The sequence below is a fragment of the Buceros rhinoceros genome, unplaced genomic scaffold (assembly GCF_000710305.1).
Source record: "Buceros rhinoceros silvestris isolate BGI_N320 unplaced genomic scaffold, ASM71030v1 scaffold26704, whole genome shotgun sequence".
In the NCBI taxonomy this organism is placed as follows: domain Eukaryota; kingdom Metazoa; phylum Chordata; class Aves; order Bucerotiformes; family Bucerotidae; genus Buceros; species Buceros rhinoceros.
The window spans coordinates 18,361-44,947 of NW_010410409.1; the positions used below are offsets into that span (position 1 = coordinate 18,361).

The 26,587-nt window shown below is 42.3% G+C and overlaps 1 protein-coding gene across 1 annotated transcript in view; it reads right to left on the minus strand.

Moving 5' to 3' along the window:
• Positions 1-24,912, minus strand: part of ABCC3 (ATP-binding cassette, sub-family C (CFTR/MRP), member 3) — a 33,459-nt gene extending 8,547 nt beyond the window's left edge. The window contains exons 1-20 of the mRNA XM_010135618.1: positions 24,742-24,912; positions 23,721-23,846; positions 22,709-22,846; positions 20,849-20,974; positions 19,983-20,044; positions 18,688-18,819; positions 14,538-14,756; positions 12,194-12,371; positions 11,495-11,656; positions 10,315-10,407; positions 8,789-8,992; positions 7,414-7,560; positions 6,940-7,027; positions 5,864-5,930; positions 5,188-5,314; positions 4,678-4,854; positions 3,637-3,804; positions 2,732-2,915; positions 1,758-1,863; positions 931-1,084 (exon numbers count right to left, since the gene is read on the minus strand). Of these exons, the coding sequence (XP_010133920.1) occupies positions 931-1,084; positions 1,758-1,863; positions 2,732-2,915; positions 3,637-3,804; positions 4,678-4,854; positions 5,188-5,314; positions 5,864-5,930; positions 6,940-7,027; positions 7,414-7,560; positions 8,789-8,992; positions 10,315-10,407; positions 11,495-11,656; positions 12,194-12,371; positions 14,538-14,756; positions 18,688-18,819; positions 19,983-20,044; positions 20,849-20,974; positions 22,709-22,846; positions 23,721-23,846; positions 24,742-24,762 (2,679 nt within the window). The 5' untranslated portion in view covers positions 24,763-24,912. The remainder of the gene's footprint in view (positions 1-930; positions 1,085-1,757; positions 1,864-2,731; positions 2,916-3,636; positions 3,805-4,677; positions 4,855-5,187; positions 5,315-5,863; positions 5,931-6,939; positions 7,028-7,413; positions 7,561-8,788; positions 8,993-10,314; positions 10,408-11,494; positions 11,657-12,193; positions 12,372-14,537; positions 14,757-18,687; positions 18,820-19,982; positions 20,045-20,848; positions 20,975-22,708; positions 22,847-23,720; positions 23,847-24,741) is intronic.
• Between the last annotated feature and the right edge of the window lie 1,675 nt (positions 24,913-26,587).

The following is a 26,587-nucleotide window of genomic DNA, read 5'->3' on the forward strand; positions in this document are numbered from 1 at the left end:
TTAAATGAGGTACCAAATGCTAGTGCACCCCAACAGGAACATAAACAGATGACGCTTGTGGCAAAAAGCAAAGATGCCATCTCTAGGGTCGTGCAAAAAGGCAGAGAAGCAAAACGAGACAGAGATTCAGCACAAAGCTCACCTCTAAAAAAGCATAAGGAGGGATAATTAAAAGAACAAGTGTTGTTGATTAGGGACTTCGAAAGCTAAAATAACCCACAGGAACAGTAAATTACATGTCTGTGCCACGGACCATGTACATCAGACTTCACAGGACACGTTGAGCTTGTGGAGGGAAGGGGCTTTCTTTAATAAAAGCTCCCTGCTCTCCTGTTCCTCCCACTGCTCCTTTCTGCCCCTTTCGTTTACTTTTGTATTCACATCTTCTCTTATTTCCCCTTCTCTTTTTCCCCGTTCCCTTTTCACTCTCTGGCCCTGCCCGGGCACGGTACAGCCCCTTCTGGACTTACGAGCATAAAATGCTCTCAAAGACGGGGCGGCAGTATCACTTAGGCAGAAGAGACCCGCTGATGGCTGCTCACACAGCCCACTGCTGCAGGTCCTCAAACACCCAGGGCTGCAGCTCAACAGCAGCCAAACAGTTTAAAAACCAACAGTGTTGAAAGCTCTGCAATGCACAGCCCGGGCTGACGGAGCACAGTGCTGCACGGTATCAGGTGACTGTGGCAGGAGCTGGAAAGGATTTATCTTTTTTTTTGTCCTTTTTTTCCCCCGCTAAGAACATTGTCCTTGCCAGGTGCAGGAACCTCTGCCAAAATCCCAAATGTGAATGATCAGTGGCCACCAGACTAATGCCTAAAGCCTGCAGCCATGATTTATACCACATATTTAACAGAACTGGAACAAACGTAAAAATAAAAATTATTTTTTCAAACAGAAAAAGAAAAGGGAGGGGGAATCACACAATACCGTTCCCGTTTCAGTGGTTTCAGCCTGAATAAGTTTCTCGTTAGGATTTTTTCTTGGCAGAGGAGGCTCTGCTGGCTTCTTTTCACAGACTCTTCGTCTCGTTGACATTTTGTTGGGACATTCTCCTCCCTCAGAAGATACTACACTGAGTTGCCTAGTCAAAACAAAAGAGTCATTAGGAGAAAAAGGGCATATTGTGGCAGTGCGAAGGCAAGGCTGGGATGCAGCAGATTGGACTAACTCCCAGCTCTTCTGCTGAGCTCCCATGCCAGCCTTGCTCACAGCTATGGGTGCTTGCACCACCCTCTGAATGTTCAGTGATGTTCAGTGACACCAGAAACACAGCACCCAACAATGGCCGTGACAGGGCCTGGGCTTGTTGGTACAGGCTCTTAGAGGACTCACGGCAAGGCAGACATTTCACAGTAACCCCCCAGCTTCTCTCTTTTCACATCAGGAGCAGCTGGACAGCATCTATCAGTATGGTTATGAAAACTTCAGAGAGTTCCCAATGGAAAGGCACAATGCAAAGGGTTTATCTATCACACAACTGGTAGCAGTTTAGTGTTGCGTGTGCCAAAACACACAGTGGTGTTACCTGAGAACCAGAGTTCCTTTAAGAAATTGGTTTAGTCTGGATTAAAAAGAGAATTGCAGCAACAGATATTTGATCTTGTTTGCATGTTCTTTCACACTGATTTTCAAAAGGACACTAAACCAACTTCTTTATAAGAGGAAACTGAAGCCCTGACTGAGAAGCAGTATGTGACTAAGATCTTTCAGATGTGTTTCGACACAGACTATAAACACATGAACCTCATGTTTACCTAAGAAACTGTTTGCGGACCTCGTTTGTCACTGGTTCGTTATCTGCCAGATCAGTGTGGATGCTGAGGGTGTCTTCAGCTAGCAGGACTTCTTCATCCTCCAGCACTGCAAGACAAGATCACACCTCAGATTTTCTGCTGAATAAAGCAGAAAGCACAGAACACGGTGGGTATACAAAGCAAGAGTCATGAAAAACACCACCACAGCAGGAAAATCATAGTGCCTAACTCCCCCACAGTTCTGCTTGCATCCCTTCTGTGCAGCACTTCTCCTAACTTGCAAGGATCTTGTGAGGCAGGTTGGCTGCCAAATGCATTTACATCCCATTCCTTCATCGCATCAGAAACGTTTGGCAAAAGTGTCATAGCTGGTTCTAGCTAAATTCACTTAGAGGGCATGCTCTAGGCATGATCTTGGGATGGGGAGAGATCAGGAACCGCTGCAAGCCTTTGCTATAAGATGGCATGTGTGTTCCCCTCTGCCTGTCTGGGGAGAGGCAGTGCTGCAATCAAAAAGCGTGGGAACACAGGGGAAACATTTACTGAAAAGCTTTAATCTTGTATCATTTTATCAGTATCAAGCCAAGATGAAAAGTAACCCAAGATTAAAATGTCATTTGAACTTCGCTATATGAAAAAACCAACACAGAAACAGAGAAAAAATACCAACTGTTGGTATCCCCTTTGACAGCAAACCCAGGTTATTCTTGACTGCTCCATTTTTCAGCTGAGCTTGACCTTATAATTGTAAAATAAATGCCCAACTTTAACATAATTTCTAACATGAGAATTGCTTTTTTCTAGGACAAACCACATGAACTTTTGAAAGAAATTACAGACCTGGCCATAGACAATAATTCTTAAGTTAGTGCAGAAAGGCAAAAGCCAGGCTGACGTGAAGAAGCAGGAGACACTTTATACAGAGAAAATTGTGGCCAGAAAAAGGCATGTTTTAAGAAAAAGCAATACTGTACTTGTTGCTTCATCCTCTTCAATGACTTCATCAAGTGCATAATTTCGCAGGAATTCTGCAAAGGCCTTGTTTTGTTTCAGAAGGTCTTGGTAAGATCCCATCTCAGAGATTTTGCCGTCTACCAGGACAACTATATGGTCTACCTGAGGCAGGAAGCCAATTCCATGGGTCACCAGAATTCGGGTCTGGATGGGAAAAAAAAAGAAAACCCCAACATCTCTCAGTTGTCCCTTGTGTCAGCAAGCCAAATACTACCGCAGATTTGGGGACAGCGAGTGAGTTATTGTGTCAAGGTGAAATGCCAGGGGAAATACACTGTCCTTGTTAGCCAAATTAGCTTGGAAATATGTACGTGAACTTACTGTGCTTCCTACTGCATGCTGATAGAACCACCGAGGGAAGTAAACCAACTGAATTATCATTCCCCCTTTCCCTTGTGCTGCGCTTTGCAGCCCTTCCCTTTTGAACTCCGAGATAGTCCAAGAAGATCACAACAGGAGCAGAAGAGATTGCAGTTTGGTTGCCTACTGCCAAAGACCTCTGTAAAATTAGTAAGCTGTTACAACTTCCTCCCTGCACTGCCTCCAAGCAATACTTAGCTGACAACCTTCACAAGTTTCTGCAAGTGTCTTGCTTTTGGAGATCTCGTAGTAGGGATTTTAAAAGACAGAGCAGGTTTCTGCCTCTACACGTTCTACTCAGATCGCATCACTTCTGGGCATGCCTAAATAGCAGCTCACTGCACAGTCTGCGCTGTGGGGAAATTAAACACGGAAATTGCCAACTGAACACCGAAATTCAGGAATGATTCAGCACTCAAGCCTCGCTGGTGAAATCGCTTTCCTGTTACCCATCGGTGCCACTGAGTTTGTGCGTGTTTGTAAGAGGATGTAAATGCCAGCTTACTTTTCCTTTAAGTACCCCCTCTGGACCAATGACGTTGTCAAAGATGTGCTTTGCGACATGCGAGTCCACAGCAGAGAGAGGATCATCTAACAGGTAAATGTCAGAGTTGCTGTACACCGCACGAGCAAGGCTCACTCGCTGCCTCTGGCCTCCAGAGAGGTTGATGCCCTGAAGGCAAAGAGGAGAGAACAAAATATCACACAACATTGTTCCAACAACAGCTATGACTTTTTATGGCTCTCTCCCAACCAAACACACGGATGCTAAATCGAAACATGAGACGCTGAAGAGAATAACTCACTCTGAACCAGAGACGGGAACAGAACGCCTCTAAATCTGTTTGCTCGCTGCCAAACTTCTACTCACCCAGCAATCTGGAGACGGAATAAGCCTCTTGCTTCATAAACCCCTAAAGGGAGCTGTTAAAGCACAAAACTATAAAAATGAAGCCCGTCAACCAGAATGTAAAATGCAAACACTCAACGCAGGGCTGCAACACCTGGAACACCTTCCACATCTCTCACCTTCCACACAAATCTGCATATCCACCTCACTTCATGACACCCATCTCAAATTTAGTGGCCTATGAAAAAAACCCCTTTGTTGATAATCACAGATGTAAAAGTTTCTCATTAAAATGAGGTGCGAAGGGATGATGATATCACTTTTCATTTGACGCACACCATATGTTCCCTTCCTTTTTCTCCCTATAGGAAAAGGAAGGACTTGAAGTGTTCTGGACAGATGCACCTTTACAACTGGACAATACACGGAGGATGCTCTGATCTTCCAGGGCTACGCGTGCAGTTACACTCACAGTACAAACATGATTAATGTTAGGAAGAAGCTCCAACTGCCTTTCACAAAACTGCTCCGCATGTGTCAGCGTTGACTGTAGCAGGGATGCCACTGTAAAGATCAAACCAAACCAAGAGCTGACTTTACAGCAATCTTGCTTTAGCTAGACAAGAGGAATCACCAGGCAGGTCTGACTACAAAAAAAAAACCAAACCAAAAACCAACAACCCAAAATAAAATTACCTTCTCTCCGATCTCAGTCTGATCTCCTCCTGGCAGCACTTCCAGGTCAGTTTTTAAAGCACAAGCCTCTAGGACATTTTGGTATTTTTGTTCATCAGGAGCTTGGCCAAACAAAATGTTATCTTTCAGCGTGGCGTTCTGAATCCAGGCTTGTTGAGGCACGTAAGCAACAGAACCCTTGAACAAGGAGGAAGAGAGGAAACCTCTGACTTGTAACAAGCTGCAATTCATGCTTACAATTCTGATTAAAATCTGTAGCACATAGATACAGTTCCTGTTTGATAAACATTCACTTTATACATACATGTGTGCTAATGGCTGAGGTATTGTTGGTAGAACCATGGAAGTAATTTTACATAAAACACAACTGAACAAGGGTGGCCAAAACCCAAATAAAATGCAGACAAGCTGGCAGAGAGCGAACAGAATTCCCTCTCCAGCCTGATGTATGTTAGGCATAAGCAGAACATTTCCATACCGTCGTTAAATGGCACTATAAACAACACCAACCTTCACAGCCACTTCTCCTTCCAGCTTTTCCATTTCACCCAGGAGAGCAGATACCAGAGACGACTTCCCACAGCCAACATGGCCAACAATGGCAACCAAAGCACCGCTGGGGACCAACAGATTTATACTGTGGAGGAAACAGGCTGGAAATTAATTAAACATTACTTTACTAAAGACATTACGGGTCTTTAAACCAGGGCTGAAATACACAGTGACAAATCAGCCTGACTGGGCATAGTAAACATAGCCTGGTCACTGTTCTTCTCCTCCCTTTCTCGACTCCAGAGATTCTTAAAACAACAGACCACTGTTCCCATGCCCGGGATCAAACCCAGACATCTTAACTGTCCTCCCAGATCAATTTGATTTGTCTAATGCTTCAGTTAAAAAAAAAAAATCTATTTAAGAAATTCATGTAGCCTTTCTGTCCTTTAACAGGTAACTATGCCAGTCACTGTGCAGTTAAAGCCCTACGGCAGCGTTCTGTAAAGCCTAAATCGCATGAGGGTTAGCCTGGTGTTTTAAAGGCAGAAGAGATGCACATAAGAGATGTGGAACAACCTCTTCGGGAAGTGAGCCTGCAGATACTACTAGGCATCTTTCAAAGAGACCTCCCTGGAGCCAGAAACCAGGTAGCAGGTAGACATTGTATTGCAATTGCATAAAGAAATCTTACTCTTTCAAAGATGGCTTAAGCTCCTTTCCCCAGCTGAAGGTCGCGTTTGTTACACTGACGGCACTGCCTGTGACAAAAACACAACAACAGAGGGCAGGAATGTATTACACAGGGTAGTACGGCTGAGACACTGGCAGACAGAGGAATCTTTATTTATGGGTGTTTCATGTACACTGCAGTTCCCTTTTCTGCTGGCATGGGAAACAGTCTTATGACTGTGGTCACAAGACAGGCTTGTTCAGAATGAAAATACTGGATCGCAGCTTAAGCTATAGACTGTGAGCTTACAGACCTATGGAGCTGAGAAGCTGTCCCGCTTCTCCCTGCCTCTGTGAGGCTAGTGCCAGCATTTCCTGTTGAGAATCTTCATGCAACTGCTAGCACAACTTTACCAAAGAAACCACTTCCAAGTCGGTAGGAGACCGCTGCATGCTGTTGACTTTGATCAGATTAAATTTGCTACTGCGTAGCTTTTTGCCTGCCACACTAATGAGTTACAGACCTGCAGCCTTTCTTTACCTCCTGGTGGGGTGGTGTACAACAGGAATCGCAATGACAGCCACACACCCCTTCCTCCTCCTCTGCTGTCCACGACACCACACACAAGAGAAGTTTCAAACCACAGTTTCAAAGTGTATTGCATGAGAAAATACAATTTTTTTGAGATGACCTGCTTTGCTCATATGCTTTGGGATACTGTTTCCAGCAGAAGAAATCAAAACTGTTTACAATGTTCCTGAGCATTTGTGCAGTGTGAAAGATCTGAGCATGTCTTGCTGTCCCTACTCAGCGGAAGCACCTCAGTACCCCGATCTGTTACCATCCAATACACTGGCAGATGCAAATTCAGGCCCAATAACTCAGCTTAAAGCTCAAAAATACAGCCAGAAACTTTTGTAATTGCCACAAAGCCTGAACAACAAACATGTACTTCTGAAAGCTACATCTTCCTTTTTTTTTAAAGGAAAAAAAAGGTATTTTCTTTTTAGTTTGGTTTTTATTTCCATGACTGATCCAGTCCAAAACAAATATGTTTGTTGTATTAGCATAGGATAGAAAAATACTGATGTCTTTACCTGGTGCAATCACCTTTGTTTCCACACAGTTTGGATCAAGTTCATCATGATTCAGGAACTGCTGAATTCTCTTTAGGGAAACGCTCGTCTAAGGAAAGAGCACGGTGTTATGAGGACTTAATGCTCTTACTACTGAAAGAGAAAGCCTGGAGAATGGCTTAAGCTTTCACCCCACGGGCTTCCTGAACAGTGACTCATTCCCTGCAATCAGTCTTATGCTGAAATTCCAGCTTTTAACAGTGAAATCTCTCAGACCAAGCTGAGTTCATCTAAGTGAAGCAAAACTCACGCAGCCAAGCTTCCTCAGATGTCAGGCTTCCCAGTACAGGGCAGCAGCAGGGGAAAGTCATTAGAAAGAAAACCAGCTAACATGCAGGCGCAAGGGGTGGGATCTCTGCATTCCAGAATCACAAACAAAAAGCACCCCAGATGTCCAAGCTGTCCCGAACAAGTTACGCACAAGATCCTCCTTACCTGCACAATGTTACTAATGGCTTGTGGAAGCATATTGAGGGGAAACTTTAAGATATTAAACAAGGAGAGAGAGACAAAAGCCTTTTCTGCATCCAGGATATTCTTCTCACCCACTGAGACATACACAGCAAATGTCGTCAATGCTACCTGAAAGCCAGAAAGAGAGTTTACTGCCAGACATATGTAATATTCTGACATTTTAAGAAGCAGTCAAGCCTCATAGGCATCTTTGAAATAAAAGCATCAACAACAAATTGGGCAAATTCTGTTTCTGACCTTTTCAGCATGCTTGAAGAATGACAAATCATAGGAACAAGTTGATACAAAAAAGGGCGCATGGAATAAAATAACTTTGAGATTACTAATGGCTACACTTAGTTGAACCAGGAGATTCAAGAGGTGAACTACAGGACTTGGGTAAATAAAAAGAATCAGCAGTTATCTGGCTGTGGTTTGGCTGCATTTCCAACTCTACCCAACCACGTTTTCCCGTTGTGAACTGCAGGCTGAGCAAGCCAGACCTACTGATCAATAGGGAAGGCAGTCAAATCCAAGTTATTTGCTGGTTCGCTGCGCAAGAGGGACCATCTGCCAGGGAGGCACCATCCTGTGCAGTAAACTAGCGGTGAGGAGGAGCAGGAGCGTACATTTAAAGAAATGCATTAGCTTTAAGAAAACACGAAAGAAGCAGAATCTTGAGACCGCTACGAGTATTTCTGCAGGGCTGGGCCTTTGATCTTGAGAACAGTTGGCTAGGAATATTTTTCACAAAACACTTATCTGTATGGGTTTATTCACCAAAATCCATTCTGCAAAAGGGATCACAGTACAATGAAGGGGAAAATAGAGGTAAAGAGAAAAAACTGAGGAAAAAGCATTTCAGAATTGGCAATGGGCTTTATTTTTTACATTAAATCAATCTCTTTTTAGGCTGTAGAATAATTTAACAACTCCCTCTTCCACTAAAACAAGCAGAGCACTGTATCACAAAAGGTAGAAATAAGAGCTTAGGACAACATTGTCCTGACTGACTCAGTTAGATTTTTTTTTTTTTCTATTTTTGCTGTTCACAAATACCTCTAAGGTTTCAAATTCTAGTTTGATTTTGTTATGGGAAGTACTTTGAAGTGGTTGGAAGTTCTCTTGAGACAGCTATTCCCCAGCTTCCACTGGCAGGCTTTATCAAGCAATACTTTAATACCGATTATCAAAAAGGCTGTAGAGAACCGGGAACTTGCCTTCGAAGCATGTGAATAATTTTTTTTGAAACTATTTACATATTATTCCTATGTACACTTCAGCGAGCAGAAAGCCTCACACTTATCTTTCAAGGATGTACTTGTACAGCTTAGAAAATCATGCAAATTTGATGTACCAGGAACGGTGCAGTGGTCCACGTAAAGAGGGACAAGGAGTTGAGGTAGGCGGTCTTTTTCAAAATGCGCAGCTCATTCTTTCGTATCTCCAACACTTTGTCTGAAAACGACGGTTCCCAAGCATACAGCTTCAGCACCTTTATTCCACCCAGGATCTCATTCATTAATTTAATGCGGGCGTCTTTGTACCGCATTTGTTCCACCTGGGTTATTAGTAAACACAGGAGACACAGGGTCACAGGAATGTCTAGAACTGAGCTTTCAACATGTTGTCTCACAGCTGTGATGGTCCTTGGGCTATTTCTGAAGAGGATGCAAAAGGCAATTAAGGAAAGCCAGACTGGTATCAGTAAGCTTATTGTGCACGTCTATACCTCCAAAGAAACCAGAAATCAAAGAAAACAGCTGAAAGGCAGAGCATAAAAGCTTTCCACTCATCTTCACTGTTAGCATTAGTTTTCAAAACCACCTTAAAGATTCAGGCACTTCACAAAAATGCTACTCCTGCCTTTGATTTCTTCAGATTCTTTTTCCTGCTACATACAATTGTATTTCTTAGGGCATCCCTTCAAAATTGTCATTACTTCTAGTTTATTTTTTCCCCATACATTAGAATATAGTGCTTCATTCAGTGGCTTAAAAAAAAAAAAAAGCAAAATAATCCCTGCTCAGCTGTATAGACAAAATGAAGAGCTGCATTCACACACTTACACACAGCTCCAAGCACCTTATAATGGTCAAGGGAGAAAAGGAATGTTAATACTAACATGTCAGCATCCAAGAGATTTAATGGAAAGTCTGGATGTCTCTCTAAGGCACGTAATAATACCACTCTGTTACTAAGGCTGTGCTTAAATGTCATAATCTATATTTGTTTTCCAACTCTTACCTTTTTTACGTCAACAGCTTGATTTTTTTTTTTAATCTTCCAGCCACTGAGAGGTTGCACAGCACAAGCAACTTATTAGATTTTCCTAGCACAAAGCCAGAGGGCACTATTATATTGGGTTTTTCAGCCTTTCTTGACTAGAGACGACTAAGACTACAAAGAAAGGAATAAAGGATCCTTTTACCTTAAGATAATAATTCAAATTTAGCCCAGCTCAGTAGCAGTGAAAGTCACCACTGGCTATTAGCATAAAAACTAAGCTGCCAGGCTTCAGTTCCCATCTCTGAAAAGAGTAATTCACAGCTTAAGGAACAGCATTTATTTTTCCCTTCTCTAGACACTCCAAGAAGAAGTTATCAGGTGAAGGGACATGGAGACGAAGAAACTTCTTGCTAATCTCAGAAGCAGCTGCTCTAGCCACTGACTCAATGCCACACCTTTCCCTTAAGGAGTATTCAATTCACTATGGAAAAACTATATGAGGAGATACACTTATTATTAGTGTAATCTTACTCGTAAGTAAATTGGTGCAAGTGGCAGCTCATTAATAACTAAGACAAGCACTGATGCCTTCATTTCTCATGGCACAGCTGCCAATTCAGATAATGTCACCTTCTCCGTTCGTTGGTACCTTACCTGAAATGCTCTGGTTTTCACTGCTATTGCAGAGTTAAATGGGATAAGTAAGACCATCACAGCAACTCCTGCCAGCACAGAAGGCCCTAAATGCTTGATTGAAAGAAAAAAGGTAAGTTGTTGTTGTACTCAATTGCTGCTGTTCCCAGCAATGCGTAGTGACCATTAAAACCACAGGAGGCTATAGAAACAGAAAAGAATGTTTTACAAGTTGAACTCCTCCCAGTGAAGTGTTCTGATTTCACAGAACAGCTATGAGGAGGAGACAGAAAAATACAACAGCATCCACCTTGAATTGTGATGCTGCTGCTAGTATTTGTGATAGCACAGCGCTTTGTGACATACCTGTTAAGTGGTTCTCAGTGAGAGGGGAAATTAAGTTTGAACTAATCCGAATAGAGTGCTAATGCAGGGAACAAACAAGACATACAGAAGGAATTTTTCCATTGACTTCTCTCTCTGTCCTAAGGAATTGTAATTACTGAATTAACCCAGGACACCCAATGCCAGTAAAAGCATACACACTGCTACCAGAGGTCAGCTTACCAGCAGAGCAGTAACTCATAGAGCTGCTGTAACTTACTGGCTTTCAAGTCTAAATCAATATGGTTAAATTGGTGCTGCTGTTTTATGCAGTAAACCAGATTAATTGCATAGAAACATTTTAAGGCTGAAAGCCAGTACTCACATTGTACCTGGAATAAACCAGAAACAACTTCACTGTAACAAAGGAAACACTGTGGTTATTTTATTCCAGGTGAGATTTGATTCATGTTGACTTGCACGAAACTTTTTTATATGGCACTACGTCATCTTTATACTTGGCTTACAATTTCTATGTCCAGGTTTTCTTTGGTTTGGTATTAAGCCATTTCCCTCAAATTATCATGTGTATCAACCACTGGTAACACTGTGATGGGTCCAAGACTGATCCTATCAAAGCATGGTAGGGACTGAGGAGACAAAAAGGCTATCTTTGGTTTCAAGTGCCTTATCTTGCCTACTAGCTGAACAAAATAATTAAGATACTAAATGATCACCTACACTAGTACAAGCTATTTTACCGCAAGGCAAAATAGAACAATAAGTTTCTAAAAAGCAGTGGTGAGTCAAATTAACAAAAAAATAGTAAGAGTGTACATAATGTTGATGAATTCTGGAAAAAAAAAAAAGTCTGTACCTCCCAGAGGAAATACAAAGCTAGAAATATCTGGAGTGGTGCAGACCACAACATGTTCAGGAAAGCCACCAGGTCCATGCAACGTTGGGCATCCACTGACATCAAGTTGACAATTTCTCCAACAGTGGACGAGCGCTTCGCTGAGTTTGTGATGACTAAGGACTGAGAAATACAAGAGATTCAATGGATTCACAATCTTGATGCATACAAAGAAGCAATCCTCAATTATTAGCAAAACAAGACACTCCCCAAAAATGTGCTTCAACAAGAATAAAAATAATTCCCACCTACATCAATTCCTAATCTCCAAAGAACAAGACTTCACCAAATGGTTTGCCTGTGAGCACCTCTATCTCGAGCAGTATGTTGCATTCTGAGGAAAACCTAGTTGCATCTAATCAACTCACAGCACAAACACATTATTCTTCTGGATCCCCTTCCTGAATATTTAAACTGAATCAATATTTGCCAGTGATATGTCCGGTGACCTACCAGTACGCCCACGTTAAATTGCTGATCAGTAGAAAATTCTGAGAAGTACACTAGAGGTACTCCTAAAAACTCACCAAACCCCCAACCATTTCTGTTCCAGGAGGCTACTCTTCTCCACATGCCTGCTCTTCCCTGAGTATGTGAGAACTGAGGCCACTTCCTTGGCTACACACTGGTGTTCCAGTCCATGAAATCTTCCAGTCTTACCTTCCGGTATATCACTCCAGTGATGCCAGTTCTCAGCCTCATCCCAGTAACAAAGCAGTACTGGAAATGCTGGTGGAGTAAGAGTGTCTGCAGCACAGCACAGATAAACATCAAAGCTGCAATCAAAAATCCCCACCAGGCTGGGGCATCTTTGTTCTTAATGAAGCCGATTAATACACTGTTTTTCAGAAGATTAGGGAATGAAAAAGAAACAAAAATAAAAATCATGCAGCAAATTTAATGGGACATAACACAGCTTCTCTCTACTGTGGCATCCTGCCACATCCTCTCTCTAACCACAGAAAGTAAACAGCGCTCCAGGATGCAAGCTGAGTTACAATTTCGGTCAAACAACATTGCAAAGATACAACAGCAAAAGCTGAGGCTTTGCCAGTTCGTTTGTAAATGGGCCTGTAGAAAATGAAATCTGATGAGGCACTCGAGGTTTCCCCCGAGATCCCGCGTTTCCACGCACAGTTCACTGTCTGAGCTGGGTTAGGCAGCCCCCCGGGGCGAGAGGTGAATGATAGGACAGGTAGGGCAGTGAGTAAAGCAGGTGAAACCAGCTTCTTTCCCAAAGCCTTTCTGAGCAGCCCGAGTGCTTCTCTCTGGGGTGTTTTCCCACAAAAAAAACTAGATTAAAAGACATCCTCCTGGAGGCATGCACGAAGAGTTTGTCACTCTTATTTTTGGGGGTAAAAAAAAAGCACAGCAATGTGTGGCAAGGTCCAGTGTTCCCAAAAATCACATTGTGATTTTGGACTACTGGCCAGAGTATTGAATTGTCAAAATATGGGAGGGACAGAGCTTTGATGACATGGTTCAAATAACCAGCAGGAGGAAAGGACACCCGGAAACTACAAATCAGACCCCAGAGCCTTGCGTTAGAAGCATGAGGTTGTTATGTATTTCTTTCTCCAGTGCAGAGAGATCTTCCTCCTGCACTGCACCAGCCGTTCACGCTGTAAGCGGACAGGTTTAGGAAAACCTCTTCCTTGTAGTCCCAGCATGGGTTTCAGCAATCCTTTTAGAACCAGAACTATCTTAAATGCAACCTGCCAACAGCCATGGCTTTTTTATTTTGTCTTACCACTGGCAGGGCATTTTCCAAGACTGCAGGAATTTAGACTTGAAAAGAAATTCCCCTTCATATGTCTTGAGATATCACTGACAAAATATCCGGGAATTTAATACAAAATTGAGAAATTCCCAGAATAGATTATAGTTAATGTGTTCACAGAAGGAAGCCAGCTGCCTCCTCTTCACCAGGGACTCTGGGAGAAGGCAGACTGTAAGCTGTTAAATGCCACCATATTGTGTCGGACCCTCTTTTTAGCAAATTTCTGAGTGTGTCACAAACCACCCACAGAACATGAACTCAGAACACAGCTCCACACTGGTGTTATTTTAAGAGACACCCAAATAGGAGCAGGGCCGTCTCTTCTTCCCTTCCCCACATCCACCTGCGGCCTCCATCCAAACTCCATTCCTCTCTCATGCATTAACAGGACTACGTACTTTTCCATTAATTTGGAAATAAGAAGTAATTGGTTCAGAGAAATGGTGGTATTTCCACTTTTACTGTTCTCTTAGTTAATGATTATCTGGTGAAATTCTCACTTTAAGAATAATACTAGCGGAGAAAAAAATGTGGGGATCGTGCCAATTCCTTCTGGCTGAGCAACTGATCCCCCTAGAGATGAGAGGTACAGGTGTTCCTCATACAAGGAGAGTTTGAGGACATACCACCTTTGTCAAGATCTCATTTTTTTTCTATTTTTTTTTTTATGTAACTGTAATTTTCTTTCCCATGGAAATTTACTGCAACTGTGCCTCATACATTCTCATTGCTGTGCACAACTGAGGACATGTGAACTCATCTAAATGGTCTTTCCCAGATGACAGCCAAAGCACCACATACTGGAGCATCACGCTTCATTTGTATATCAAATCATGCCACCACCAACGCATGTGGGTATGGGATGGACAGAGACTACTGGATCCAGCAAGAAGCGCTTCACCTTGATTTCACAAATAATCTGTTAGAAATGGGGAGAAATTGCTTTGGGCTGCTGCAAGGAGCAACAGATAATTTGTAATTCAAAGCTGTCTATGGGTGATGGGCGATTTAGAAATCTTGCATTTCAGTACAGCTTGCCCAGTTTACAGCTTAGCCCACAATAAGGAACTCCTGTCTCACAGCATTCCAGAGGGAAGGTGAGGGAGCACACACATACAGCACTGTGAGGGGAAACTAGCAGTGCATTTCACAAATAAATACTCCGTGCCAAAGCCAAGCCTCCACAGGGACTGCACACAGAAATTACTCACACAGGAAACCAACCTTAACAGCCAAGGGTTGACGAAAGAAAGTAGGTCTTGTATCAGCTTGAAGAAGGAGCCGATTAAAAAGTACGGCCCAAAGGTCCTCAACAAAGCTTTGAGAAAGGAAGGCTTTCTGTTGTGCTTTTTGTTTCTGATCAGAACTTCTGCTTCCTCTGGACCATCGCCAACATGATTCAGCATGTGGCTAGATTTCTTCATATATGTCACATCATCTTTCCTGGAGGAATGAAATGAGCCATTAGAGACAAGTGACAGGGAGAATGTCATTGCCCAAAGTGTACAGCACTGCAGTGACATCTGCAAGTCTGCTCCTCTCCCTGCTCTGCTACTATCAACAGCAAGACTTTCATCAAGACTGAGATGCGCTCAGGGATAAACCACTCTCATGTAAGGAGTTCTGATTTCTTTTTCTTATTCTGCAGTACTTACAAGGTGCACTCCACAGGCCAGAAAATCATTCATCATTGATGAGAACTTGACCAAAGGATTAGAAGATGAAGGCTTGACTTCCTTTGAGGACAGAGTTGCTCTTTGATCGCCATTTTCTCATAAAGGAATCCTCTAGCAGTTGTTACTTACATAGCACAAAAGGCACCCTCACCTAGTCCTTGTGAGACTGTGTTCGTTATTCAATTAGTAGCTGAACGAAACCTTCAGCCTCATCTGATCACAGAGCTGCTTTCAGGAGAAGGAGTCTGAATCTCTCGGAGGAGAGAAGCTTTAAATCATACACTGAGCTAAGAGAGGAAGCAGGCACAGCCCTCTCAAACTACAGAGTTTTGCATACCTGGAACCTTGAAAGATTACAAACCATAGCACCTCCGAAGCTGAGCCATCACAGAGACCTGGGCCACCAGCCGTCCAAGGAGTTTCCACGACAGAAACTTGGGGTTTAGGTGCCTAAATTTTACTCAGGTAACAATTTAAGCATTTAAACCCCATTTGACTGTATCCCTTTCTTTCTTTGTGCCTCTACTTCTCCCTCTGCAAAATCAGCCAATTAAAAGTCAATGCTCTTTGCGAGTGACTGATGAGAACTGGACCCAACAGGTCTGTGCTGCTCTCCAGGGCTCTAGGCGGGTTTTCTAGAAGCACCTCTGGGGTTTAGTGCCTAACTTCCGTTGCCCATCAGAAAAGAGGGGTTGCTCTGGGGAATTCTTTCCTCCATGAATGGGTCTCAAAGAGCAGCCTGGCAGCTTTTCTACCAGCCAATACCAAACTGCTGTTGGGACCTAGAGAACAACTTCCTGAACATCAGCCAGGCCAGTTAAGTGCAGGTGCAGCAGGGAGAAGGAAATTGGAGTCTGGGGCACATAAGAAGGGACAGATGGAAGAGAGGCCTTAGGAACAGTGAAGGCTTACAAGAAGGCATTTGAAAAATAACTTGTAAGCGCTACCAAGTGAGGTTGGATTTATGTTTCTTCATAAAGAGTGTGCAGATTTTTTTGGAGCTGGCTGGCTGCAGAGTCAAATCATTGCAACAGCGTAAGAGCGCTCAAAATGATCGCTGTGGCTAACAGCCCACAGGTCGAAACTTGTTCATATCCTTTCAGACAAAGGCATGTGCAAATCCCAATTTCTTTGCAATAAAGTTTGAGAGCAGCGGAAGAACCTAAACCAGGGAAATTTTTTTCCCCGAGACAAGAACAGTGTTGTCTTTGTCCTTCCAGATCAATCCTGGAAAGTTTATGAGCAAAGCCTTATTTATTTGGCAACCAGACTGTTAAACTCATTGAAGGATTTGAAGAAACAAGACTACTTGCCGCTGGCTTTGTACTATTAAAAATGTTTATTACAGTGAACTAACAGCAACGCAATAGTTCTCTTGCAGCAAAAAATCCCAAAGGGAGAAAATGCACTTCTAGTGTTTACTACGGGTAGCTAGGTGAGGTCAGGCTTTCAGCAGTGTGTGGGACTGCTCACACCCAGTTTATCATCAAAGCAAAAAGCATGTGCCTGGTTTCCATTATTGTAGGAGGGCAGATAACAGATGCCGATTATCTCACGGGAAAACATACAGCTTTCTCAATAGTGATGACAAGGGCCTGCATCTTTGGTTTGTCTCCATAAGCACTGTCTCTAAAATGAGAAGCTAACTAAAAATAAGGTGAAATGGATTCCAGCTCCCCCTTCTCCATCCAGCACAGCTCTAACTTCCTCAGAAGCAAATGCACTTACCAGTAAAGTGAATGAGACTTCAGCCATGCATGCAAGAGAGCTACAGCAAAGGAAAAATACTCTTTGCATGCTTTATTATCTATAACAACTTAAATCCTCACTGATCTCCTGTAACTCATTAGTGGCAAATGAATTATTAGCAATTATTTAACAGTAATTCACAAGATAGCTGTGAAGCTAAAATGTAAAAAAGGTTTTGTAGATTTAGGAACAATAGCAATACGATAATCATTACAATAAAGTAAGTTTAATGCTTTAGCTATGCCAGAGTTGCAACTGATTAAGTTTTTTCAAAGAAACTACTACTATGTACCCTGCGAGTATTTTCCATGACACTTTCAAGACGTGTACAACTTGACACAGCATTTTTAAGGTCATAAAAGCTTGCTCAGAGCAGATTTAATGAGTTTAAAAAAAAAGAAAAGGTATTTACTACACCTCCCAGGCAACTGCCCCAACGTTATTTGCCATGAAGTAATTGAGAATGCCTGCTTACAACTGAAGAGAAAGCAAAGCCACAAAGCTCTCAGAGTTATGTGAAACCCAGCAATCTGGAGTACAGAGATTTGCTTTGTTTTTGCTCTCTTCCCCACCTTAGAATCATTAATACAGATGCCACAAAATTTTACCTGAGCTAAATACACGCCAGAATTCATGGTTAAATTCATTGCCAGCTGGCCTCGGTTTGTATGAATAACTTCCAAAAGGCAATGAATCCCATGACAAAACTCCAGGCACCGTTTCTGGTTTCCTAGCAGAAGTTTTCCTGGACCCCAGGCACTTCTGCACAAAGGCTGTGCTCTTACTATAGAGAAGCCTGAGGCAGTAAGATTTATGTCTGTGCAGCAAAAGACCAGAACCAGACAATGTACGTTATTCCACCCCATAAAAACAGAGACATTAAGAAAACAAATAAACCCAAAGTAAAACCACAACACACATGCACACAGAGCACTAGAGGACAAGCTGCTGGTGTTAGTGCTGGAAACCTTTCAAATTTTAGCTGTGAAGTAGAACCCTCCACATCATATTTAGCCTTGCCAAGAACCTTACAACTCCCTCCTAATATTATCACATAATAGGTCTTTCCAATTTGGCAAGGATACACACAGAAGAGAACAGAGGAAAGCTGCCACATGGAGAAGAAATCTCCGCAATGAAAGGAAATGGAAGCGCAGGCCTCCTCCTTATTGACATTTTTCATCTGAAACACACTATTATCACATCTATTTGTTTGGAAACGTTTTGGACACTAACCAGTGGGAGAAGGAAATACAGTTGCACAATAGATAATTTCTTAAGATAAGATTAGGACAGAATATGCAATAAAAAGGATATCCTCTCCAGCATGGATGTCACTATGTGCAAGTTCTTGCCCTCATCCCATTTCCATCCCTGAGAATTTTGCTGCTGACTTTCTAAGCAACAGGAGTAGGGTCAGCCCTTAAAAGTGAGATATCTCTTCCCCTCCTGCCTTTCACATGTTTTAGAGTTTCATACCTTTACTGCTAGGAAGTGAAGAGTTGCTCACTGCTAAGAGCCTTAAGGCTAAAAACAGCGTAAGGCCAAAAAACTTGCGATGAGGATGATGAGGTTTATTGTGCCTTGGAGGGATGCAGTTATGGGGCTAGACATCTACCAGCTCACTTGTTCATTTGCTACAATTCAACCAACTCAATCTCTTCTGCTTATGCATCTTCAGCCCTTCTCCACACAGTAGACGGCTCTACCTGCCCCTGCAGATTTTAAGCACCTAGTTAAAAAGCGTGTCGGTGGTACACAAGCCCCAGAAGGCTCCTGCTTGCCTCTGCCTAGACATATTAAAATAAGCACGTTTGACTGTTAATATGAAAGAAGAGCAGACAGGCTGAAGAGGTAGGTGCCATTTTTAATGGGCTCATTTTCCGGGATGAGCAGCTTATTAATATCGAAACGACTCAGACCATTTGCAGACTTGTTCACATACTTACTGTTTGCACTTTGCTTTTTCTTTGTCCCACTCTCCACTTAGCTGTTGCACAATAATTTTTGAAGTATCATCTTCCTTCAGTGACCACAAATCTTTATCTTCGAGGGGCCTTTTGTACCCTAGAATAGCCATGCTGTATGTATGGAGAAAAACAGTCGAGTCATTTCAGCTAATAGTACTTAAAGCTGCTAGTAATGCTGGGACTAAGTCAACAAAAGCAAGGTGATGCATCTCCACAGAAAGGATGAGAACTATACCTCCATCTCCCTTTGTTCCTTATACTGACGTCTGCAATTCAGGAGGACATTATGTAGTTTTGCTTACATGTATTTTATTGAAAACATCATTTCAGAAAAGGGGACAACAAACACCAACTACTAGAAGCATTAAATGAAAACAGGGAAGCTTTAGAAGTGAAAATAACTAAGTCCATCTGGAATAACTGTCAGAGGTGAACAAAAGTGAAGCAGAAGTGAAGCTCACTTAAGTCAAAGAAAAATCAGATTTCTCTGAACACTACAGTTTCTCAACTGTAAGAGGCATTTTGTCAAGGTACACAAACATCTAGTTGCCAAGAATCTCGACGGGGAAGCTGAACATTCAAAACTCTGCAAGTTTAAAAAGATCTCACTCCCTCACTAAATACAACTTGACAGCGCTGTTGCCAGGTCAATGAAGTCACAAGGGTGGAAGAATGAAGAGCTCAACGCTCTCATCTACTGAGGAAAATATGGTTCTTAACATGATCTTTAACAGCTGTTCTACTTCTTTGTCATGGAGTAGTAGTAAGCCCAATCTCAAATTTGCATCTTTAATAGACACGACCTTTGAGAGCAGTATCAGCTGGTGGGAGTCACTAGTACACATAACACAGTGTACTTGCCCTCTTGCACAGAAAACATCCTTCTATAAAAGCATTCACCTGTGAACCTCAACAGGAAACAAAATGCATCCTCAGGTGGGTGAAAGGCTCCCACAATCAATCTTGTGGAACAGTCTCACATCTTGGTTTAGTTTTAACTCCAGCACGTGGCAAGCACAGTCAGGCTGTGTGCCCTATTAGTCATGCCACAGTTGTTGCCACCACTCTTCAGAGAAGAGCTTTGGCCAGTAGGAGCACTCTGAAAACTGTTTCGAAAAAAGCAAACGCTAGAAGTGCTGACACCACTGTTCGTGAAGGAGCACCCAACATCAAGTGCTTACAGAGGAAAAACCCCTGTATTGCTAACTCTGTACAACACGTATCACAGAGTTCAGGGGTGTCAGCTGTTCAACAGCTTGAGAAGGGAAGCTCACCTTGTAAACCACCAAAATGTCAGTCTCGACAGGAAGCCTGAAGTTAACTCTGGGCATGGATTCTATAGTAAAGATATGGGGGGGAAAAACCCAAAATAAATAAAGCAAGACATTTACCATTACTTCAATAAGAAGACAGTCTATTTTGATCAGTTATGGTATATTAGATAGTTTATTACATGTATGTACCTATGTCCCACCAAGACATAAAATTGATTTCTTTAATTTCCCATGTCATGCAAAACTCTTTATTTTTAAAAATTGCTTCATCTACTGCCTTCAAAGTGAAATGTCATTCTATAGCTTCTGAAATGTTCATTTTAAGAAATGAGCTCAACTTCTCTCTCAGCTTGGTTCAAACACAAATTCAATTATAGAGACCATTTAATGAATTGGAGAAGAAATTTAACCTGTGACACCACTAATATCTTCTGTTATTAATGTTTTTCCATATCTATTCTCACCACATATAGAACTCATTTATTAAGACATCCTTATAGACTTCAGCTAACTCTGAATGAATGTTAAGCAAGTGGACAACCATCTCCACAAAATCTGCCCTTGAAATAATTAATATCACACTTCAGTGCTCATAAATGTAATTTAAATGGCTATGAAGCAGCAAGGAGGGGAGCTGCTCTCACTGTGCAGCTTCCAGTCATTACTGATGGCACGTATCATGGAGAATAACCTCAAACCCCAATATTACTCTCCATACCCAGTGTTTTGCAAGGGGGTCACTAACTACTGCAATCTCGATGCCAATCCAAAGCTGTTTTCAATCACAAGTATTCTCAGGGAAACTCTCAAAACATGACACAGTCTGTAAAACGGAATAGGCTGTAAGGCAAAGTAAAAATACTTACAGGATCTGTATTAACAGGGGAAAAAAATGGAGGCTTTTCTTTAAAACATGAAAGGATCAACTCAGTGATTATCAAAGCAAAGTAGATGTAAAACGTGGTAAACCTGAACCTTTCATTTACATGGCTCTAGAGGGAAAAAGAAACACAATAAACAATTGTTATTACTGTACTTCCCAGCCCCCCCAACACATACACACACACACTCACTCTCTCTCTCTCTCTCTGACTTTTTCACAGCTTCTTCTGGCAATTGCTTTCTTCCTCTACAGCTGAACACTGCAAAGTAGCTGCTAGCAGGAATCATCTTACAAAAGCATGCACGTACTCTGTAAAGTGCCTAAGAACATGCTTATCTCCAAGCTTTTCATTAAATTATGTCAAATTCAAAGTGCTTATACATCTTCGCTGCATGCAGACACTCTATGGAATCAGGGCTACATGACATCCTTTTAAATTACCTCCAGGGGTTCTTGCAAGATATGTCTTAAGCGTAGGAACTGTCAACCCAGATCAGAGAACATCCATTTACTTTAGTGTCTTGTCACTGACAAGCAGTGTTACATACTTTCAAAAGAAGCTGCAAAAACCCACTGTATTGGATAATAACAGTTCCATCTGCTCTAGCGATATTCCCTCTCCTACTGATCGGAGTCCGCAGTTAAGTTAAAACTTCTTGCAGTGAGGGTATCTCCCTTATAGAGCTCTTTCATCCTCTAACGTAGCTGTGAACGTTCTCGTTCACTTAAAATGTTTAAACCTTAAATGCAAAAGAAAGAATATTTGGTCCTGGGCAGCTGCAAGAACAGCATAAACATTTCCCATACCTGTTCTGAGGCTCTGCTCCCATGATTTTAAATTGATTAAGGATTCAGACAATGATAGTCCAATATTTGAACTTATTCACCACTACTACAGTTTTAAAACTGACTTTAAGTGGTGTTTGAGAGGGTCTCACCAGGATAGCAGCTATTTTCTGAAGAAGTCCTGCACAGACTGTCATTTAAGGTTTAATGCAATCTCTGCTGGAATATTTACAACAGCTTAGTATAGCAAAACTCTTGCTGGAAGGGTAATGCTGCTAATAGTTACAAAAAAGTAAGTATATATAAAAAACACCGAACGGGATCAAGGCTGATTTCACTGAGGAGAAGTAATCACCTTAATGTTTTTCAAACACTCCTTTTCGCTCCCAGCCTTTGATGATCTAATCACTGCAGCAATCTGCTTTGCCCTACTTAGTCAAATTTGTTTCCATGAAAAACGTTTCTTGCTGTGGGAGAACCTGCGATGTTTTCAAACAGGAATCTTAACAGCCCAGGTTCCTTTCCTCTCCCTCCAACTTTCTGTTCTCCATTTACAGCCACAGCTGGAGTCAAAATGCTGTCCTCAGCATATCAGGCGCTGACAAAAAAGAGCCTATGGAGCTGTGTCATGTGGCCAAGCTCCCTAAGCAAAAAAGGAACATTGCATATTACAATGCATCATCTCCAGTTATTACCCATCCCTATTTAAGCATGGCAGGGAAAGGGGGTTGTAAAAGGGAAACGGGAAGGAGAAAAAAAATTAAAAAGAGTCTGTTCTATTATCTCTATATACACACACAGTGCTGGGACAGCCCTCGTGTGTCTATCAGGGTTCCAGCATAACCCTGGGCTAAGCAAAATCTGCTTTTTCACACTGCATGAGAACTCCCATTTCTCTTTAAGTTACACAAGTCTGAACCAAGGCAGCGGAACCAAACTCCTCTTTCTCTCTGGCAAAAGCTGGGATCTCACTCCAGACTTGCTGATTCTTTCCTTACAGAGAGATGTTAATGCTACATTTGCCATTCTCCAGGTGCTAACAAGGATGGTGTGTTACCTGAGCTGTTGTAGTCACGATCTTAGACCGGAAAGGCCCCACAGCACAGAGCACAGACAAAAACCAGAAGATAATGAGCACTCCAGAGGACTGAACTCCTCTCAGTCTTTCATACTGAATAAGCAATGTAGCTAAGAGCTGCAAAGGAAATACAGGAACATGTGAACACAACCCCGTCCCACTGCTCCCCTTATTCACACTCTCAGTTGGCGGCTATTAGTCGTCACTGACAAAAGGACCTGTTTGAAACGGAGCCCCATCATAACTTCACAGAAGACAATGGCAAAACCTCCTCCATCTAAGGAAAGCCGTGAATAACATTATGAAATAATTTGTTTTTACTGTTTTCAGAGACTCATCTCCGGAATCCAATTTTTAAAGCCGACTTTGTACCTAGGGCTAGGCACAATCAGTTATTAGCCACAAACATTTTAAAAAATGGAAGAGCTGTCATTTCTCCAGTGCAGATGGACAATCATGGCTCATCTAGAAAACAAGATGTAATTAAAAAATCTAACCACAGGAATTAAAAACTTAATGGGCAAATTTTACTGCTTCATTTTTCATACAAGAGCCACAAGTCCATTTGTCATCCCAGGCAAAGCAAATTTGGTTTCTGTTTAATGGAGGAACAACCAACAACAGAACAGTTTTATAAAGCCTAATACAATACTGAACAATGCACAGGTCATGCTTTGTCCTATCTCCCCATTTAGGCAAAGTCATATCCAAATACACACCTGGATCACAAGCCTGGAGAGATGGGAACAAGGTGGGAGGCAGAACAATCTCTCCATTATAAAGATTTTAATTTAATATGAATCTACATGGGAGAGATACCTGTAACTGCAGCCTTTTTGGTAAGCAAAATTTCCTTCAGTAATACAAGTCCTAATAATGCAGTTAAAAGAGCGAGGGCAAGGCAATGAATGCCAAGGAACGCTTTTCCTCCTTAGTCTGTCTAAGAAAGAGTTATTCTTGTTGATCACAATGAACAGGAACAACTACGAACCACAGTGATGCCAACGACGAGCGGAGTTACAAAATAGACTGGAGGAGGTGCTCTGTTCTGCAGGAGCTCGTGGAAAGAGTAGAAGAGATCTGCCCAGCTCACGCACCACAGCAGGACACCGAAGAGCTGAAAGCAGTCAAACAGACATAGCATTTGGTAAACTCATCTCCAGGGACGTGACAGAAAAACCATCATGATCACAGGCTCCCAGCAAGACAAAGCTGCGCAAACAGAACACTGCTGCGATGATCAGCTGCAGTCAGGCTAACGGAACCAGCCCACCACTCAAATCAAGCATCTCCTCGCTACTGCTTTCTGAGGGGTTTGCAAACACAACCAGTAGAAAGACTAACATATTTAGAGGGGTTCTTCCTATACTGTTCAGCTTTGATTGGAAACACAGGCAGATCCAGGTTAAAGGCAGACATGCCCTAAAGCAGAAGCCTGGAATTGTTCTCCAGGAATAACCCCGGTTCTCTCATGACCTATAACAAGTGACTTGCTCACTTTCCTTAGACCTAGTCATTCATAAACCAGAGGTGCTGTTGACACCAGCCATCTCTTAAGCACAAGATGTAGATGAAATCACATAGGGTGGGTAGAGTGGCTTGAAAAGAAATAGCTTCTTGTGTTTACTTTCCTAATGAGACTAGATTCCTACTAGACCTACCTTAATGTCTTTGTTTCACAGCTTTCAGTGGTTTGAAGCTTAAGTAAGGGTGAAGCAGCATAGTTTTGGCTCATCAAAGGGGTGAACTCTCTCCTGCAGAGCAATCAGCTCCTGTCTGTACCCAGAAAGGTGGGCTTGCAGGATGGATTTCCTGACAGACAAGTTATCCTTTGGTAGCCTTCCTCAGAAATCTATACCTACACTGTTGTTTCTGACAAGCAAGTTCTTCAATTCCCCAATAAATCGGCAGGAATTTTGTTTAAACCCTACTGCCACATTCACTTGGATACCAAACTAACACTAACAAATGCAAAATTACACATTACTTGTGGAGCACCGCAAAGATCTTACCGTCTTGAACCTGCTCAACATGGACAGCACAATGTACCCTCTTTTGTTGTGCTTTAGGTAGAGAAGATAAAAGGGTAATGCACTCCACAGATAAATGCTGGGGATCCATGCTAGGATGGTGTTCTGGAAACACGGTGTCAGGTCTGGATTATCAGTGTGTATTGAAAGATTTGAATCCTGGAAAAGAGATAGGACATTTATCAATAGAGGTTGTATCCAAATTCTACTGAAGTTAGCAAACGGCTTTAGTAAAAGCTTTCCAAAAATACCTATCCCAAGTACTTGTGGTTAATCTGCTATAGTAAAAGGGTTAAGTACAGTTTTAAATACTGGGTGAAACCTAGGAAGACAGTCTTCTCTCAGAGCTGGACACACATCTGGTAGCAGACAACCCCCTTGTATTTGCTAAGGCTTTGTTGGAGGTGCTGATGCCACAGCGTTTCTCAGGCATTCCCAGCCTGGAATGCAGCTGCTAAACAAAGCTCTCGAGGCAAAATCCTTGACTTGAGAACTCATCCAGCGAGAATGTCCAGCACTCGGGAAAATGATGGGATTCAGATCAGCTGGAGGCTGACGTGGGAAACCACCTCCATTTCCGACTAAAATTTTTACCTTCTTTCTCATATGTCTCCAACTATAATTACTTCCTTGTTCTCAACAAGGGTCAAAGGAATGTATTGTGCAGGCAGGTAGGATTATGGGTTTTCCTGCAAATGCTGCTTTCCGCCTGTGACCCTGGACACCACAGTTCATATATGCAACATGTACCTAAGGATTTGAAAGCACCACGTGCAAACACACCATTAGACAAGTTCAAACGAAAATAGAAAACCCAGTACAGTTAAGGGGAGCTTGGTTTTAATCAAACCTACTGGAAATTCACAACTTGCATTTCGCCATCTGATGTGTTATCTTAAATGTGGTAGATAAAAACATACTTGCAGGAAATGTAAAATTACTTTATTGTACTATCATTAACAAGCAGATGATAAAACTAAGATATCTGTGGTTCAAACATGCCTTATCTCTGCACTAGAATCATTTACTTGTACCTAATTATTTTTGGGTATGAGTCCTGGGTAGAGGCACGTTTCAGTTAAGCTGAGCCACTTCTCCCCTTACAAACTACTGACTGACTAGTCTGAAGATGAACTCTTCAAAAGTATGTCCAGCCCTGTTTTTGTTTACCAATACAAGAGACTGAAGCTGAGAGCAATGGTTGATTTTAGAACTGAAGAGCCACAAGCTGCCAACAACCTTCCCATCTCGGTGATGATCTGTTGGAAGGGACATGTAGCGCTGCATCAGCCCACATAAATATGAAAGAGCTCCCAAGCGTAACAAAACTACAAAGCCTTGGCAGGCTGCAGGATGGTTTGGCTGAACTGTGACAAGTCTGTCACTCAATACTTCAGCCTTGGCACAAATGAAACCCCAGGCAGTGGTGAAGGGTGGCACAAATCCATTAGCTGCCCATCTGAACTGCGCCCTGTAACACACTAACCTTTAGTTAGTGCCTCTCCAACCGAGAAATGGCTCCTTTGGAGGGACTCAAGCACCCAGCGTGGGCCCCAGGAATAAAAACATGCCCTTTTACCAAGACAGGTTTGTCCAGACCTAGGGAAAACTTCAGCTGCAGAACACCACACGGGCAATTACACTGCAATTCAAACACCAGATCAGAACCAAAGCAACCAGCCTCACATTCAAACTCTTTCTGTGTCCTCCTCCACCGAGCAGGACTCTGGCATGAGAAAGGAAGGTAATGTTTAAACAGCACCGTTTTCACTCATCATCAAAACATTTCAGCATCTCTAACAGGATAAGCTCTCCTAGCAGCTACCCT